At 37.1% G+C, this 17,750-nt stretch overlaps 1 protein-coding gene across 1 annotated transcript in view; it reads left to right on the top strand.

Annotated features, from left to right (window-relative positions):
- MYO16 (myosin XVI) overlaps window positions 1-17,750 on the top strand; it is a 317,122-nt gene that overhangs the window by 115,217 nt on the left and 184,155 nt on the right. Inside the window, exons 8-10 of the mRNA XM_076361144.1 lie at window positions 2,399-2,474; window positions 3,854-4,007; window positions 9,415-9,565. Of these exons, the coding sequence (XP_076217259.1) occupies window positions 2,399-2,474; window positions 3,854-4,007; window positions 9,415-9,565 (381 nt within the window). The remainder of the gene's footprint in view (window positions 1-2,398; window positions 2,475-3,853; window positions 4,008-9,414; window positions 9,566-17,750) is intronic.

The raw sequence follows: 17,750 nt of genomic DNA, 5'->3' as shown, positions 1-17,750 counted from the left end.
TGATGTACCAGCCACTCCTGCCAGTTTGGTGTCATCTGCAAACTTGCTAAGGGTGCACTCTGCCCCATCATCCAGATCTTTAATGAAGGTGTTGAACAGGGTTGGGTCCAGTACTGATCCCTGGGGTACACTGCTAGTTACTGGCCTCCACCTAAACTTCTTGCCACTGATCACCACTCTCTGGGCCTAGCCATTGAGCCATTTTTCAGTCCATCTGAATGGTGGAATGGCAGCGCATTACCCGTTTTTCTGTTTGGCAAGCATCACATCAGAACAGGCTGTGAATGGAGGTTTACAATGGAGTTTTGCAGATGTTTTGAAGACTTCCTTACTAGTATAAGGTGCAGCCTAGAAAAAGCACAGAAATAGGTATCTGAAAATATATCACAGACTGATGTGAGGTGGGAACTGGAGTCTGAATGCTGAATGAGTGGGAATAGGTAAAGCATGAAGGGTCTATGAGGCCTTTGAAAATGAGAGCAAGCAGCTTCTGGCTTGGTGAAAAAGCTTCTCGCTTTTTCATTTGTATGAATTGGCAAAGACAACACTGGAAAATAAGAATCAATATATATATTGTCATTTTATTCTTAGGGTCTACAGTATTTCATTAGATATTGCAGTTTCTCTTAAGGTAGTCATATCTGCTTTATTTGTAACTCTGCAGTCGAAATACCTTTGGATAGTGATAATTTGCTGTAATTACTCTACAAATATTTCTACTGTTAGGCATAGTTCTGAAGATCTGGTAATTGGATTTTAAAATACTCCTTCTAAAACATAAGTGAATGAGGTTAAAACTAACACAGACAGTTTTGCATATCCCAAAGCAGGTAATTGAAATTAGCAGTGACCTGAATACCTTAGTCTTGGTGACGTGCATCAAGGATTTCCAGCAGGAGTTATTTCTTTGGCAGCAGGAAGCATTGACATTGCAGCATGGAAGGGACTTCTTGTGGCATAAACCCAGAACTTTGGTAACCCAAAAAGCTGTGTATTGTTACGAAACTGAAAGTGCATTTAAAACCCCCTCCTTTGATAGAACTACTACCACTTTTCAGAATGTCTGTGAACGAGATTATGCAACTGCTGCTGATTTAGTCAGCTCAATGACTAAGCATGCCTCATTTTTTCATAATGAAAAACCACAGAGATATATGTGTTGAGGGTTCTCAGTTGAAAGCAGGGCTAATTGGATTTGGAAATAAACCTGTTATGGCTTCCTCCCTGCTTCCACAGTTTGCTGAATTTTCTGCTGTTACTGTCAGAATGGAAAGCCAGCATTAGAAAGCTGAGGAGAGCAAGATCTTTTTATTTCTATAGAAATTTGCAACAATATTTTCCTGTTTTTCTGTGACTAGAAGTTTGGGGGGTTTTTTGCATTTAACTGATTACTCTTTATCATGGTCTTTTGTAGCAAGTTGTCTCTTGTGTACTGAATCCATATTGAATTCTATTATTTTTATTGCAATGATTTCCTTTCCTTTTAGCCTTTATTCATTTATTTATTTATTGCTTGTTTTGATGCTAAATTACTATCCTTTCCCTTAGCTGCCTTCCAATTCAGGTCTCATTTATCTGTAGCTCTCTTCTGCTCTGAAGAATCCTTTCTTTTCTGCACAGCTTTTTTTCCCCTGTGCTCATCCTGGCCTCCCCTGTTGGTTACATTTACATTATAAATTCTATTTGCTTTAGCATATATCCAAAAGTGCAAACAGTTCTTTCATTTAGTTGAGCCCTATATTCACATTCTAAATTTTTTGCTCCTTGTGCAGTTTCTTACTCCTTTCTGACCAACCAATTTATCAGGGTAGACATCACTACAGCCTTTGATGGAGAAATATCTCTAGAGACTTCCGTGCAGCGACAGAAGAGCTCACTAAAAACAGTTGCTCACAGCATTCTTGCAGGAATTGAGAAATATGTTTTAGACTTTTTCATTATATGATACTCTACCCTACTCTACTGTACTATAATTGCTACCATTACCGATACGTTAAATGAATTTGGTAAACATAAGATAAATGTGCCAATTTCTACTACTGACAGAGAACAAATTTACTTCCATGATGGCTGTGAGTCAGACCTCATTGGTAGTGATGGTACACAGTTGTTGAATTAGTTAGGCATAAAGAAATATTTGTGATCTAAGTCATGACAGGTGGTGATGGAGAGTTAGTTTTTTTCCTTACTGATGTGGATTTGTTTACACGTGTAAGGATGGCGGGAGACTTTGGGGGTGGAGTTATGCTGAGGGTACACTGAAGTACCCTGAGGTGTTGCCTATGGTTTATCATATGATTTCAGCTAGTGCAGGAAGGAATGAATAAACTGAATGACAGGTATACTGCTCCTGTCCTACTTCTGCCATTTCAAACACCTCTGTTTTTGCCCATTTTAGACCAGCCTTGTGAAGCTGCTTTTGATGCACTGGGCAAATCCCAATCTTCTTAACTGCAATAATGAAAAACCTTCAGGTAGGTGAAAATCCATGTATATTATGTATGTACTAGTTCCTGTGACACTGTTTTCTTTCCTTCCTGCTTTCTTCATTATACACACACAGGCACACATATATGTGTGTATACACATAGTTTATGTAGTGTGTAGAGTTATATACACATATGCCCGTGTGTGTATATGTTTTTTCATATAAAGCTGAGAACTGCTAGTCATGATCATGCAGGATGTCATATCAAATGATAGCACGTTTTTCCACTTGTTGCATTCCCTGTTTATTTTTAGTTATGTTTCTTCCTTGTAAGTTCTTCAGTGCCTTGGTGATAGCTGCATTTACACTTCCTTGGTGACTTCTCATTGAGTTCCTTTCTCTGTCTCAACTGATGATAGCACATAGCCTCATGAACTGGAATCTCTATAGCTGTTGACTGAAAACAAATTCACCATCCAGTTTTCAAGTGTAACACCTGTTGTTTCCCACAGAAGAAGGCACATTCCTAGACCAGATAGCAACAGGGAGCTGAAGCACTGGCTCTAAAGATAACAGAGTTATAGACTATATTAGGTTGGAAGGGACTTCAGATGTGGTCTAACCCAGTGATCAAAGCAGGGCTAATGCAGTAATGCTAGATAACAGTGTTGGAGAGAAGAAACATATGGTTGTTCAACCTTCTATGCCTAGGATAAAATGAAGAAGGAACCCAGTAATGTAGAAAATAGAATCTTTCTGACAGATTTCAAGGAGAAACTTCCTTTGCATAATAAACTAAGACATGTTATGCTTCAAATAATGTGCCACCTACAAATACACTCACAGGGAACTTTGTGACACTTAACCTCAGGAAAGTTGTTTGTGATTAGATACCTGCCAGTTTGTATTTGTATAAAAGGCTATGGACCAAACAGATCATCTAACAATAGAGCTAGCTAACCACATTTACTATGTATTTAACACAGTTGAGTTAACTACATTTCTGGTCTGCAGACAAAACTGATTTCAGCACTTCTGTATGTGCAAGAGAGATAAATCTAGTTTGTAGAAATGTAAAAGGTTTGAAAAGGATTTCAGTACATGTTTTCATTGAAATGGAGTTGAACAAAGTTACGTTGCTTTTCCTGAAGTCCTATGAATTATTGAATAATACTTCAGTTCACTAAACAGTGAGAATGGTTTTGAGGTTTTGCAAATGACAACTTAATTCCATACTGAATTTACTTTGCCTTTGTTTTCTCAGTAATTTCAAGTATCATTTTATGATCAATATCTGAGCAATTCTTTTAATTTTATCTAGTCGGATGCTTAATCTTAATCTTAATCTGATGTAGAGATTTGAACTGAAAGGAACTTTTCTGCACCATTTTCTTTGTCTGATATCTTGGTGTTCCAATGTCTTAGATGTTGCAGCTTCTGAGTTTATTGAGGAAATGCTTCTGAAGGCTGAAATTGTTTGGGAGGAAAAAATGAAAGACCCTTTAGCTGTTTCTACTTTATCTCAAGAAGAGCCATATGAAGAGATCATCCATGATCTGCCCACAATTTCCAATAAACTGTAAGTGTTTCTGTTGTTAAGAGTGATGCACTGAGGCCAAATTATCATTTGAACTGTATTTGTCAATCTGTGAATCTTGTCTGTGTGTCTTTGGAGATATTCAAAACCCATCTGGACATGGTCCTGGGCAACTGGCTCTATGTGTCCCTGCTTAAGCAGGTGGGTTGGACAAGATGCCCTCTAGAGGTCCCTTCCAACCTCAACCGTTCTGTGATTCTATGATTCTGTGCAATTTGATGGGTCAAGTAACTCTTTCATTTTGGAAATCTACTGAATCGTCTTTTGTATTTGTATCCCTCTTTTTGTCAACCTTAATTCTATATAGACTATGAGTAATAAAGTACATTTTTATCATTGCCAGTAAAATTATCTGGGGTTGCCTTAGCAGAATTATTGGAGGTTAATACTGTAGACCCAAACATGCTTTTATTAAGGTAGATAGGAATAATGTAGTAAAACTACCATTGCTTATGAAAGAAGCAGGGACAAGTCCTGAAAGTAAAAATAATATGTACAATCACAGATAAAATGGTATCATTCCAGGCAGTTAAAAATTTGTAGTTAGATTTATACTGCTTAAAAAGGAAAGCAAAAAAGGAAGAAAACATTTATACACTTAGGGAAAACACCTTTCCTCCCCCTTTCTGAAGCTCAACTTCACTCCCAGCACCTCTTCTCTTTCCCCTTGTTACTGCTGCAGGTTACACTTAATCCCTTCAGTGAGGGATTCAGGGTTCAACAGGGCAGGGTTGCAGTTATTTCTCTCTGCTGCTCATTCCTTCTTGCTCTTTTTCTGTGCTTTGGCATGGGTCCTCCATAAGCTGCAGTACCTTTGGGGGTGTACCTGCTCCAGCGTAGCGCCTCCAGGTGTCACAGTGCCTTCAGGGACTGCACATAGCCTCATGACTATGAGGCTCTGGTGTGGACCTATCCACGGGCTGCAGTTCTTCCAGGGGTGTACCTGCGCCAGTGTGGCTCCTCCATGTGCCACAGAGGAAAAGAGCAAGAAGGAAGCAGTGGCAGAGAGAAATAGCTGAAGTCCCTTCAGGGGGTGGTGGTGCCTGCTCTGCCATAGAGCACCTCCTCAGTCCTCTGACCTGGTCCCTCTTTTGTTTCTCAGTCTTTTTGTTCCCTCTTCCTCTCTCCCTGTGGCATTTTCTGCCCTTTCTTAAATATGTTTTCACAGACACGCCACCAGCTTGGCCAATGGGCTCTGTGTCCTATGGTGGGTCCATTGCAGAGCTGGCTGAAACCGTGTCCAGCATGGGACAGCATGTGGCCTCTTCCCACAGAGACCCCCCTGCAGCCCCTCTGCTACCAAAACCTTGCAGCTTATGCCCAGTACAGCAATTTGCAGGAAATGCACTTTGCTTATTGCATTATATAAATTTTAACAGCATCTCATTATACGGATTTACAAATGTGTTTGTGATGTACCATTAATTAATGCATTGCCATCTTATCTGAGTGTTTCTTACTGTTTTGCTAAAGTATTATCATTTGTGAATAAAATGGTGGAACCTAGCCCATGAAAATGGGTGGCAGTGGGGGCCAACGAGTAGGAGCTGGTTTCGTATTGGCGACCACATTGTCATATAATCAACATTTGTCTTTCCTTTCTATTACCAGTATGAGTTTCTTTGAAGGTTGACCAAGTAAATAGCTGAAGGACAGAATTTTACTAATGTCACGAGGTTTTTTGAAGGTTGACCAATGCAGCAAACCTAAGGTCTATGCTGGAAAGCTTTGCCAGTTTTAATTCTAATGGTACAATCAGAAGAAATTCTGTTACTCCACTGGCAAAAATATCTGCACCAGAATACATTAATTGACAGAGCTTATAGTTTAGGAAATTAAATTGACTGTATCTGTTTAAGGTGATTTTAGGCTTGTGGTATGGCTGCAATGATCACCACTGCACTTCTAGTTTAGTACAGGTACTCGTAGAACTTTTCTTGATGAAATAGTCCCTAAGCACACAGATAGTGCAGTCATGTAGGTAGTAATAAATACTAAAAAATTAGGAACTTATTCTCAAAATAATGCTAACTTAATCACATTATATATTTTCTGATACATATTTAAGTAAGTAAATATTAATTATAGCAATGGATGTGTTTCAAAATCAGCAGAAGAATGGGAAATAAAATATACATAGATGTGTTCGAGACAACAAAGCAGAAGAGAGGTTACATTTTTCTTCTTAACAGAGCATTTCCGTTTAACCAATTATGTAGCAATTTGCATTTCAATTATTCTAGTGGTTTCAAATACTCTTCTAGCGTTCAATCCATTCTGAAGTTTCTGTTATGTAACTTCAAAAAGTTTTTTAGACTGAAATTTCAGCGATGATGCAGTTTACAGATGTTAACTGGCTTAGAAATTGTTTGGAGGATCTCAGAATTGCCTGTGGAAGGATTACAGTAACAGAAGTTCTCTCCAACAAAAGCTATAAGCTCAAAGAGCCCATGAAAATGTCATTCCAGAATCTGCTTTGATATAATGCTTTTTATAACATCTTTCTATCAAGTTATAAGCTCCAGTAGTGATTCAAATATTGATGATAAAACTGCCAGTTATTTGATTGTCAGCTCCCAGTTTTTTGTATGATTTCTTTTTTCTTAAAAAACAAGGACATGCTAGAGGATGGCAACTTATAGAAAACCATCTCAGTTTATCTAAAAAAAAAAAACAACTACACAAAACTTCAAATTAATTCTATATATGACAGCTTATACACCTAAAAATTAAAATGACTATTCCTCCATATAGCATGCAAGATTTTTTCCCGGTTAGGTATGCCAGTAGCAACAGTCCTACCTTGTACAAATAAGATTACCCTAGATAACTCTCCTTCCTGTCTATTATGCAACATTATTTTGGCTTAAGTCTCCCTTTGTGGTTAATTATCTATTAATTATCCATTAATTTTCATAAAAGAAGACAGTTCATGCTAATCCACTTGCCTACATTAACATAAAATCTTCTCTTGCACTGTCCTATAGTTCAATTTTCAATGGCATTTCTTGACTTCATCTTGTGACTAACAGAAATACATATGAATGTTAATAGAAATATTTTTCTAAAAAGCCACTGTTTTCTGGAAACATTTTATTTCAGTTTGTTTTATTTTTCACAGTGTCTTCTTGAACCTGAGTCATAATGAACTGTTGGAGTAATTTTAATATGTTTTTTCTTTCTTGTAATCATTCACATTTTTGTTGTTATATGAATTATATGTCAGCATTTCCATCACGTAAAGTCCTATTAATATCTCACAAATGCACATAATTTATAGGCTATTCTCCTGTACATCAATACATGGAACACGCCTGTTAAGTCATGTTATTATTGTCCTCTTCATTTCAAAATGCATCTGTGGAAACAGTAGGCACTCTTTTTCCCCACACTTTGCTGTGATTTACAACCTACTTCTCTTTTGTGACACCTGAAAAGTTTATTTGGTTGTGAGGAGTTTACAGCTGAATTTTGAGAAGCGTTTCTAATGTGTGTTGTATAGTTAACACAAAAGTGGTGAGATTAAATGGGTATGGTTCAACTTCACAGCAAAAAAATCCTGGATCTTCACAGTTTAAAAGAAACATCACATGAATAATAAAAAGTTATAAATGGCAGTGCTTTGGTTTTTAATAATTGAATTCATTTGGCTTATGCTTTTCTTTATATCTTTCTTCTCTTTGTCTGTGATTAAATCTTCAAAATAATTCGGACCAAAGGAATTTGAGCAGTTTTGGACAATAGCAAAAGACTACTCAAAAAGAAAACTTTATGTTTAATTATGTTTTGTTCAGTTCTGAGTCTGGGTAAAATGTGAATTAGTATTAGACATTTCTGCTTGTGGGTGTCACAGCTATTTCATTTCTTCTACCGTCTAATCACTGATATCTCTTATTCTATGACATCTAATTGCCAAGTTCATGAAAACAGTTGACTAATGGCTTTTCTGTTCTGCAATCCAAATCAAGAAAAAAGGCAAAAACAGTTGGCTCTTGGATCTTTTGTCCATGTAACATTTGGTAAACAAATTTATGGCCAATTTATCTTAGGTCAATCAAGGCAGTAAAAAAAATTTTATTTTCACTAGTGTTCCTCTAGACATTTTACATTGAAATGTCTGAAGCAAAACATCATTAGCAAGGAAATTGTGTATATTCATTACAAAATGTTGATACTAATTCTTTTGATGTTTGCAGACTGAGGGTTTCATCATAAAAAAGGGTTTATTCATGTATTTTTTTCTGATGGGAAACTACTTTGACTTGTTTTCCAATGAATTCTACTTGGAAGGTGCTTTGCCTTTGCTTAGGACAGTACCTTTCTAGAACTGTTTGTGTTTCAGTTTTGTTTCCAACAGCAATGGAAATCAATGTTAGCTATGGGTCCTCCTTCATTTCATTTGAGTTAACTGTATGTATAATCCTGGCTTTATTATAATCAGTGATCAAACTCAAGTAACTTAGAGTAAAAGTGCGATTTTTTTTTAAACTAAGTTTGACATCTGGGCTTTATCCCGTAGTGGAATGCACTATTCCCACATTCCCACATTGAGTCCACATTTCCTTTCAAAGAAATTATGCACACATTTTGGCAAGGAGCTGCTGTACGCTCCGTGAGATTGTCTCATTTGCACTGTCAGAGCCCAGACGATTATTTTTTAAGATGTTTGTGTTCTCAGCTCCTGGAGCTGATTCCTTGCTAATTCCTCTGGATGTAAAATCCTAGATGATTTTGGCATTGTTGTTTTTCAGATGTGTGATATGGTCTGAAGTGTCAGTGGGGAAAACATCTCCATGCCTGTAAGAATAGGTTTAACTTATATGTGAATGAAGAGTATTGTGTATCGTTACAGTAATTTCAGGAGTCTGCTGTTTGCTTGGGGTTTTTTTAGCATATCACAAATTCAAACCAATCTTCAATATTGCCTGATTAAAAGTAAGCTAAAAAGTGGTGAAATTTAATTTTATTAACCACAATGGCAATATCTGTACTGAATTATTCTAAAACATATTATTTTTCAAAACAGTATTGAGTAGGTTAATTGTGTATTTTAAATTCAGTTTCCAAATTGGCTATTGATTTGCCAGCCTAGTGCTGTCAAAAGCAGACTCATGCATATTCTCTTTGGCTTGCTCAGTTCTGCTTCAGAAAAGATATGCATAAAGGTGAATTTTAAATCAAAGTGTTTTGCTCTGTGTCTTTGGGAACAGACCAACCTATGTGAACAGTTTATTCCTCACCAATTTCTTTTGTGTACTTGGACCAGGAACTAGTGTCTCAGCCCCGAATAGTATCTTAGTTCTGTGTTTGTGCCACCCACGTTTGGCAATCTTTTGTTTGTCTGACATCTTCAGGAGGAGTCTAATTGCTTTATTGATTCTCTTTGTAGCAATCCCCTGGCTTTACCAATTGCCAAGCAAGACAGTTTGCTGGAGAAAGACACCATGTTTAAAGATGCAGCTAAAGGCTTATGTAAGCAACAATCTCAAGACAGTGCATCTGAAAATGTCACTGTGAGCACTGCAACCAAACTGGAACAGGTAACAGCATGCAGTTCTGGAAATGTTTGTTAGGGCTTAGGTCTGGAAATTGTAAACTTAATGAAGCGAAGACCATAGTAATTTTTTTCCCCTCACCACAGAGCAATATCATTTGTGCTGTGGAGCCTTGTCTCCTTGATCAATCCCTGCAATCAGTCTGGCCCTGCAAAGAGTTCCTCTCTGCAAATTGAACAGCTGCTTCCTGCCAGCTACTGGTGGCAGGTCAGGGGCTGTGGCAGTCGGAGGGCTCAGAGCTCCTCAAACTCTATTAATGGTTCACAACAGGGGAGGGACAACTGTTAGCGCTGCCCAAAGTGTGCTCTTCTCTCCAACTTCGGTTCACAAAGGAAAGAAACACAGCCTGGGAGACTGCAAAAACAAAAAGAATGTCTAAGGAATATTACGTTGCAAAATAAGTGACTGCAATTTAAAGGTAGGGATTGCCAGATTTACAGCTGCAGTGTTAACTCCCTTTCTTGTGCTAATGCATTAGGATACAGGCACTGATTATTTGGATACCCTTTACAATTTTCTCCACAGGATCACAATCTCATTCAGTGTATAGGGTGAATGCAAAAGGAGGCAATTATCTGTTGCTTGTAAATCTGGCATGTCCTAACTTTGAACGGTTAGGACTTAAATGTTTGGGTTGGGTTTTTTTTTTTTGGTACAAGGGGGTTTATTTTCTGTCACATGTATTTGGGAAACACATATTCCAGAAGTATTTAGCCATTTAAGAAAAAAAATACTTTAGAATTGAGGGGTGGAGGGGAGAATTTCCATTTAAAATAATTTACTGTGAGTTTGAAGCATAACAAAAGAGCAAGATACTGATTCCATTTAAACCATGTTCAGTTCAAAATAAATGCATAACTACCTTGGCAGAATCATGCACACTCCACTGCTTTTTTTTTGGACGCATTTCAGAGGAATGTGTTAATCATATGAGATCAGTCAGTGAGTTCATGTGCCAGTCATACGAGACCACCTCTGAAAGTCCTCAGCTTTGGAATCCCATAGAGCACTCATTTGCCTATTCAGTCAGAAGATACCACAAAATGTTTTGCACTTGGCTTACATCTTGTTTTCATGTCATACAATTTCTGGCCTTGCTGACTGTGTAGCGATGTGATGAAAATACAGTCAATCCAAAAGAGGAGCACTGCTGGTCAGAAAAGTAAATGCTTGCAACCCTATAAGAAGGAACCCTCCTATAACTATAGGAAAAGAGAGGGAGGTGTTTAGCTTAGGGTCTTGCTGAGACTATCACTTGCTTCTAGACGTTCAACAGGAGTGTGGACAAGAACACATATACTTCCTTCTGCTTGATTCTGTTTTGGTACGGACACAGCTAAAATTATTCAAGTTTTCGTTATCTCTAGGCTAGACTTCTGCTCTCTAGTTTGTGCAGTAAAACATATGCAGAAACTGATTGGAAGAAGAACAGCTAATCTCCCAGGCGAGAAAGAGCAGCCAGAGGTTTTCATGCTGGCAGTTTCCTCCTCTCCACCACGATCTATAGTCACTTCAGGGTCACAGGGCAGATTTTCAAAACTTTATTCCTCCTACTGTTTCACCATACTTCAGTGCAACTTTCCACAACAGTTACAATTCAAAGACAAGACAGCAGAATTAAAGGTGAATCTCTTTTAGCTCCATTAGCTGAGAAATTTCTGCAGAAAACCCTGTGAAATTCTGCTCTACATGAGCTAGAAAGAATGTGTATCTTGTGGTCTTTTAGAAGCAGTAGAATTTACAAACCTTGCCCAATATCTACAGTTGCTGAATAAGCAGTGATGCTTCTTTGGAAATGAATAAGCAGGAACAGTCCTATCTGGGAAATCAGCGCTAACATGGGATAGGGTAGAAACCGTGCTATTTCAGCTGTTGTGTTTTTAAATGACTGGTTGCAGTAAAAAAAAATCATAGATTAACAGAACTTTCCAGCTGGCAAGGCCTTAATAAGCTTTGGCTCTTATGGACAAAAGAGGGTAAAAAAGTTTAATCACTTCAGGAAATAGTTTAATTTTAGGAAACTAAAAATTTCCCGTGTTATGTCAAAAGAAAAAAAGAGGTTTTTTTCTTTTTTGAAGTGACATAATTGTGATCCTGGAAACTGGCCTTTCTGTCATAGATATTTCTTGTTTCAGCATGTTCTTGCTAATGTTTTTTGTTGTATTTATTGGCAGTCTCAGTTTTTTACAGAACATTAAGCTGCAGTGACGTAAACATATTGCTTACTATGAGCAGTGCTTTGTTTCTTCCATTCTCTTCTCTTGTGGAATAAGGAGATACCTATCACAAGCTGGCCTCTGGCCCCAAGAATCAAGAGGCAGCAAAACCTGCCATAGTTGAAGAAAAGCAATCAATCAAGACCAAAATTTCTGTGCACTTTGAATATTCTCGTTAATGTATTTTTTGTTACCCTGTGAGGATGGGGATTGTATTCTATACTACTTGCCATGCATTATGAACTGTAGGTATATGTATATCATATCCATATTTGTGTATATAATATAGAGATCTTAGTTTTCAGAGATGATATTTCCAAGTAACACATTTTTATTTTTTTTATTTCACAGTTTGGGAAGTAAAGTTTTTCTTTAGTGCTGATACCAAAGGAAAGCTTTGAACAACCCCTTCCCCCTATCCCTGCCTCTTGGGTACACTAATTCTAATGAGTTTCACTATCTTCTATTCTTACCAGTTGCATTCCAAACTACATTCAAAGTAATCATGTACTGTTTAATTTTTCAATAGGATATGTGGAGTCATTACTTGGATTTTATGTTCATCTATTATTAAAATAGATCAGCATTATATTTCCTATGCTTTCTGTCAGAAATTTCATACATTCTTAGGCAATATGGCATGCAGATTAGGCCTTTATTGGGGGATCAGAGAGAAAAATTTCATCTTATTACATCTGAAACATGCATTTTTAGTAGAGAAAGCTCGTAACTTTTTTGGCTTTGAGAAAACTAACAGCTCATATTTTTATGTAGCCTCAGGGTTTTTTAATTGCAAAAATAATGAAAAAGAGCCTTAACAAAATATTATTTCTCATGAAGTAAGATTTTTATTACATGAAGCATAGGAGATGGGGATCAAATGGCTACATTGATAAAGCATTTTGGGTCTCTCTTGGCTTGTATTAGCTTTTGCTTTTTCGTAGGTAAAAGATGTCCTTTGATCATCTGTAATGTCAAGGTCTGTGCTGCCAAACAAAGAAAGCAGTATGAATAATTTCCAGAATTTTATCATAGCTGGCAGTTGCTCTTCCTCTCAGCTGGGAAGCATATTTTTCTGATAACAGATTGAAATTACCGGCCTGGAATTGAATTATGTGCTTCATGCTACAAACAAATATAGATTAAATCTTTTTTTTTCTTAATTGGGTCTTTTTAAAAAAAATATTTTGTCTTTGGCTTATAATTCTTGCTTACATATTGTTGGCCATATGAACTGTGTGATAGAGTATACTCTGATGCCCTTTTGATTGTTCTAGTATCACTTACCACATACACAAGGGACAACCACGTATGTCGTACTATTACACATAAGAGCTAAAATGCATACTTATTTCAGTGACACAAGTGTTTACAAAAATAAAAATCATTAGAGATTATTATCTGAGCAGATTGTGAATGCTGTTAAGTATATGTAATTTAAATGAGTAAATAGGAATCATCATTGTTAGCATTACAAAAACCTCAAAAACTAATAACCTCCAGAGGCATAGTTATATTGGAACTTATGCTGTATTTATGGGTATTTTTCTTTTATGTCTCATAAAATATGCATCGTGTAATCAGTATGATAGCAGATACATGCATCAAGGCGAAAAAATAGAGAAAACTCATCTGTATGCTCAGAAAAGTAGATGAGAAGAACAGAATTTGAAGGAGCCCACAAATAAGTTATTATAATAATGTAAATAATGTTTACTACCAGGTCAAATCGGTTGTGACTTTAATGCATTTAGAGTTTCTAATTTCTGTGTGATTTATTTGTTCCTTGAGCTGTGAATTTTAATGCAAAGAGTGTTAGAAAATGCTGAATCACCAAATCCTAAACTTCGTAGAAGAAAAAAGTTAATGGAAACAGATTTCAATTCCCTTACTTGGAGTTTAACTGAGCACTTCACATTTCTAACCGTCTATCTATAGAGTCAGCATCTTTGGCTGTACCTAGATTATGAAATAAAAACAAGCCAGGACCTGTTCTCTGGCCTAGGGATATGTGGGATGGGTCAGTGCACATCCGTAAGACAAAACTCTTTTCTCCCTCAAAAGATGGGGCCGTGCCCAAACAGCCTATGGGAAATGACTGTTGAGATGTGACCTGAATGATACCCAGGTATTATCTGCATGAGTGCTAGCTGGCATGAGCCAGCTACAAGGTAGTGTGCTAACAGTTCAGAAAATACGGAGAACCCCAGGGCAGTGCTCGAATCCAAACCCCTCTTTTATTTACAAATAAAGACATTTGTCTCTAGCCTAGCATAGGTTTAATCTTACAGGGAGAGATTAAGAGAAGCTCATTCTCTGGCACAGGTGTTATGAGGTTTGATAGCACTCAAGGGAGTATAGTGAAGACCTATGCCTGCCTTGTTCCTGCAAGCCAAGTGAGCACACTAATAAGGGAAGGAGGCCACAGGCTTCTGTCTTTCATCTGCTTTCCCTCTACAAGAAACTTTAAAAAGTTCTTGGAATTCTTTTGTTAATTTTGTTATACTCCAATGTGCATCATCAAAAACAAATGTCAAAATGTAATTTACTTTTTTTTTTGCCAAGTGGAATTCTTGTTTTCTAGCCAGGCTTACCTCCAACTGTCATGATTAAAAACAAAAAGAGCAAGAAATGTCATCTTCTGTGTGACAGAAAAATCTGTGTTTGCTTTAATAGGGTGAAGAATACACCTCCAGAATAGGTAGACAGAAAGACACAGACAGATGTAGCAGGCAACCTGTGTATGTTTGTCTTGTTCGAAACTTATATTCTGCTTTCTGAGCCTGAAAATACAAATATTTTAAAAAACAAGTATTTTAAATAGACAGGAGAAAGGAGAATAGTCACAGTAACCTTTTGATAGAGTCCACTATTTTAGAGTACTTCTCTTCTGAACAAAATGAACCAGTGAGATGAGGACCGTGGAAAGGTACGTCGTGACATTTTCATCTGGCCTATTTGCACAGTTTACATGTTGAAGTAAGTACATTTTACATGTACCTGTAGAAAACAATCATTACACTAGCTAAGTCTAGTAAATAATCTTCTTGAGATATTTACTCTTTTGCATTTGTACATTCATTGCTTTTCGGACTTAATGGAATGAGAGTTGTTTTCTCCACAATTTTTACAGGGAAAGAAGGAAATAGAAAGCATCATTAAAGTGTGATTGGGCAGTACTGCCTCTTGTCCTTGTAGCTATGCAGCTAGTGCATCTCAAGCTACTGTTGTAAGGTACATTTCCCTCACATGTTTTATGGGTTGCTACTTTATCTGTCTAGTTGAACATCTGTTGCAGATGGGATGCAGATTAGATGCCTTCCTTTCCTGTTTTAGTAGGTGAGTGGAAAAACATTGAAAAATCTCTTGCTAATATTCATGCTGTTACATGCATATGAGGTTTATGTATACCATTTTAGTGGTCAACATTTATTGCCTGTTGGTAGAGCTGATAAAAAAAGGAGACAGCTTTCTGTGAGGAGTTCGCCTGTTTCCTCATATACTTGTTTTAAGCATTATTTTCTACTGAATTTATTTGTCTTTAGAGGAATAGTAAGGAAATTATTAAGGACTAAAGCAGAGATCCCCAAATTTTTCCAGTCACTCTGTCAGTCCCAAAATGGAAGTTTTTTGAAGTGCCCAATATTATTGTAAAAATCTCCAGGATAGAGCTATTACAAGAAACAAAAACGCAATAATAGCTATAGCGCTTGAAATAGAGAAAAGAGTAGAAGCGTGCCCTCCATAGATAAAAGGTACTGCAGAGCTCTGGGACTCAACAGAGGCTGGGGCCTTGCAAGGCCTGCTTACATATTCCTTCCCTCTGTGAGGAGCTGTGGCTTCATACATGCTATGTAATACTTCTTAGAATTAATTTTGCTCTATTTTGCAGTTCCTTTAGTGACTAAACTTGTGTCTCGTTATTCATTACTGGACTAAGATGAAGACGAGAGTAGGTTGCGTTGGGCAAGAGACTGAAAACCAAGTATAGTACTTGACAGTTTGTTTGGACTGTAAGCAACTGCATAATATTAGGATAACTAAGACTATGAAAAAGCTTGGAAGGTAGGAAAACATGTTCATAGTGGCATGGAGTGAGTCAAACATGCAATAAGTACAGATAAAAAGAGGTGTCTTGGGGCTTTTTTTTGTGCTGCTCTGAGAGCAGTCATTTTTTGACAAACACCTTGAACCATGAGAATATTTAGTGTAAATGAAGTGTGAGATTGATATTCTACAATTTGCATTTGTATTTCTCTATTTGTAGACTAGAGAAGGTTTCAAGGCATTGTAACTTCATTTGTACCATACCAGCATATGAATATGAGTAAAGCTGGTGAGATATTTAAACAGAAAATGCAACAAGATTTTGGGTTATGTCATAAGGGCTAGTGGTTCTGTGGTTGTGATGTCTGGTGTGCATCGTTTGTTACTTTTTGGTAAAATGGAAGAGTAAGCAACACCATCTGTTTTATGACTATTCATTGAATATTTTGATACTGGTATTCAATACTCCTATTTTTAGAAGAAAAAATTTGATAGAGCCAAAGATCTATGATTTAGAGAAGATACAAAATCACATCTAATTCATCCTGCTTGTTTATGACTACAAACTTCCAGGTGTTGGCTCATGGTCGCCTAAAAATTGCATGCAAATGAGTGTTTGTATGTATGTTTCAAGAATCTGGAAACATGGAGATGAAGAGAGATTGTTAGTCTTATTTCATTAAGACGAAATTCTTCAGCAATATCACACCGTGGAGCTATGACAAGTGTAGGAAAAGAACCCAGAGTGTTGTGATTTCTGAACTAGACCTTGAACCTATGGGAACAATAGAAGTTCAGTAGTTTGGGATCAGATCCCCAGTGTTAAACACCGGTATCCACAGTCTTTGGGGTTGTCTTGCCAGAAGCACACTCCGTGTTCCCTTCAAAACCTCCCAGTCTGCTTGCTGCTTCTGTTACTGACTTCCTGCCACATGCTACTGCCAGAGGCTGAGGATGCCGAGTTGTTCTCCAAGAAAGGGCAGTGTCTGCTTTTCTCCTGAGCCTTCATCTTAAGCAGAACAATAGAACAAAGAAGTTTCATTTTCATTGTCCATCCACAAAACAGACATCAAGAGAGTATTTTAGTAAACTCTGAACAAACAATTCAAATAATTTTACCATCGTTCACATGAGAATTTTCTGTTTCTAGGCATTCTGCTGACTTGCAAAAATGTTTTTCTTCGGGCTGACATAAAAAAGGAATCAACCTACATTTTAAGTGTGGATCATAATTTATAAGCACACTGCTTCATGTATCAATGTTTATTTCATTTTTAATAAAATTTCCCTTATCACTGACTCTTTTTTCTTCTGTCTCCTATTCTGTCTTTTGGATTTTGTTTTGTTTTCCTTGGCATTTACTTTACCTTGCAGAGCTTATATTATTCCTCTTAAATCTCAAAAACGTTAAGCTCATTTCATTCACCACTTTTGGCTAAAGTAGCTGCTTCTGAATCTCTTCTGGTCTCCTTGACAACGTGATTCCCACTTCTTATTAACTTCCTTCTATTCTGCAGGAAAAATTCTAACAGAATTTTAAACCCTCTATGATGAAGGGTAGTATGAGAGCTTTGTTAAATGCTGTGCAATAAATAGTTTACAAGTGCACTAACTTTTATAGTCTTGATTTCTTCTGCCATAAACATTTAATGAAGAGAGCAGAATTGCATTTGAGCTGGGAATCTTTATGGGTTCAGGGATAGCAAATGGCACTCTAGTGGGGTCTAAGTTCTTAAGAGCCCATCAGACTCATGCAGTTATACACCTTAACATTGATAATAATTTTTGATGTTCTTTTCTTGCTTAAGATAAATGACGTGTAATTGTTTGGGAGGAGTGACAACTTTCCAGTTTCCTAATGCTTTTTTTTCCATAAATTCTAGTGATCTAGGTTTATACTTCAGGTT

This window comes from Aptenodytes patagonicus, chromosome 1 (genome assembly GCF_965638725.1).
Source record: "Aptenodytes patagonicus chromosome 1, bAptPat1.pri.cur, whole genome shotgun sequence".
Lineage (NCBI taxonomy): Eukaryota > Metazoa > Chordata > Aves > Sphenisciformes > Spheniscidae > Aptenodytes > Aptenodytes patagonicus.
Note: the sequence above shows the minus strand (reverse complement) of the source record. Positions and strands in the feature narration are given on the sequence as shown.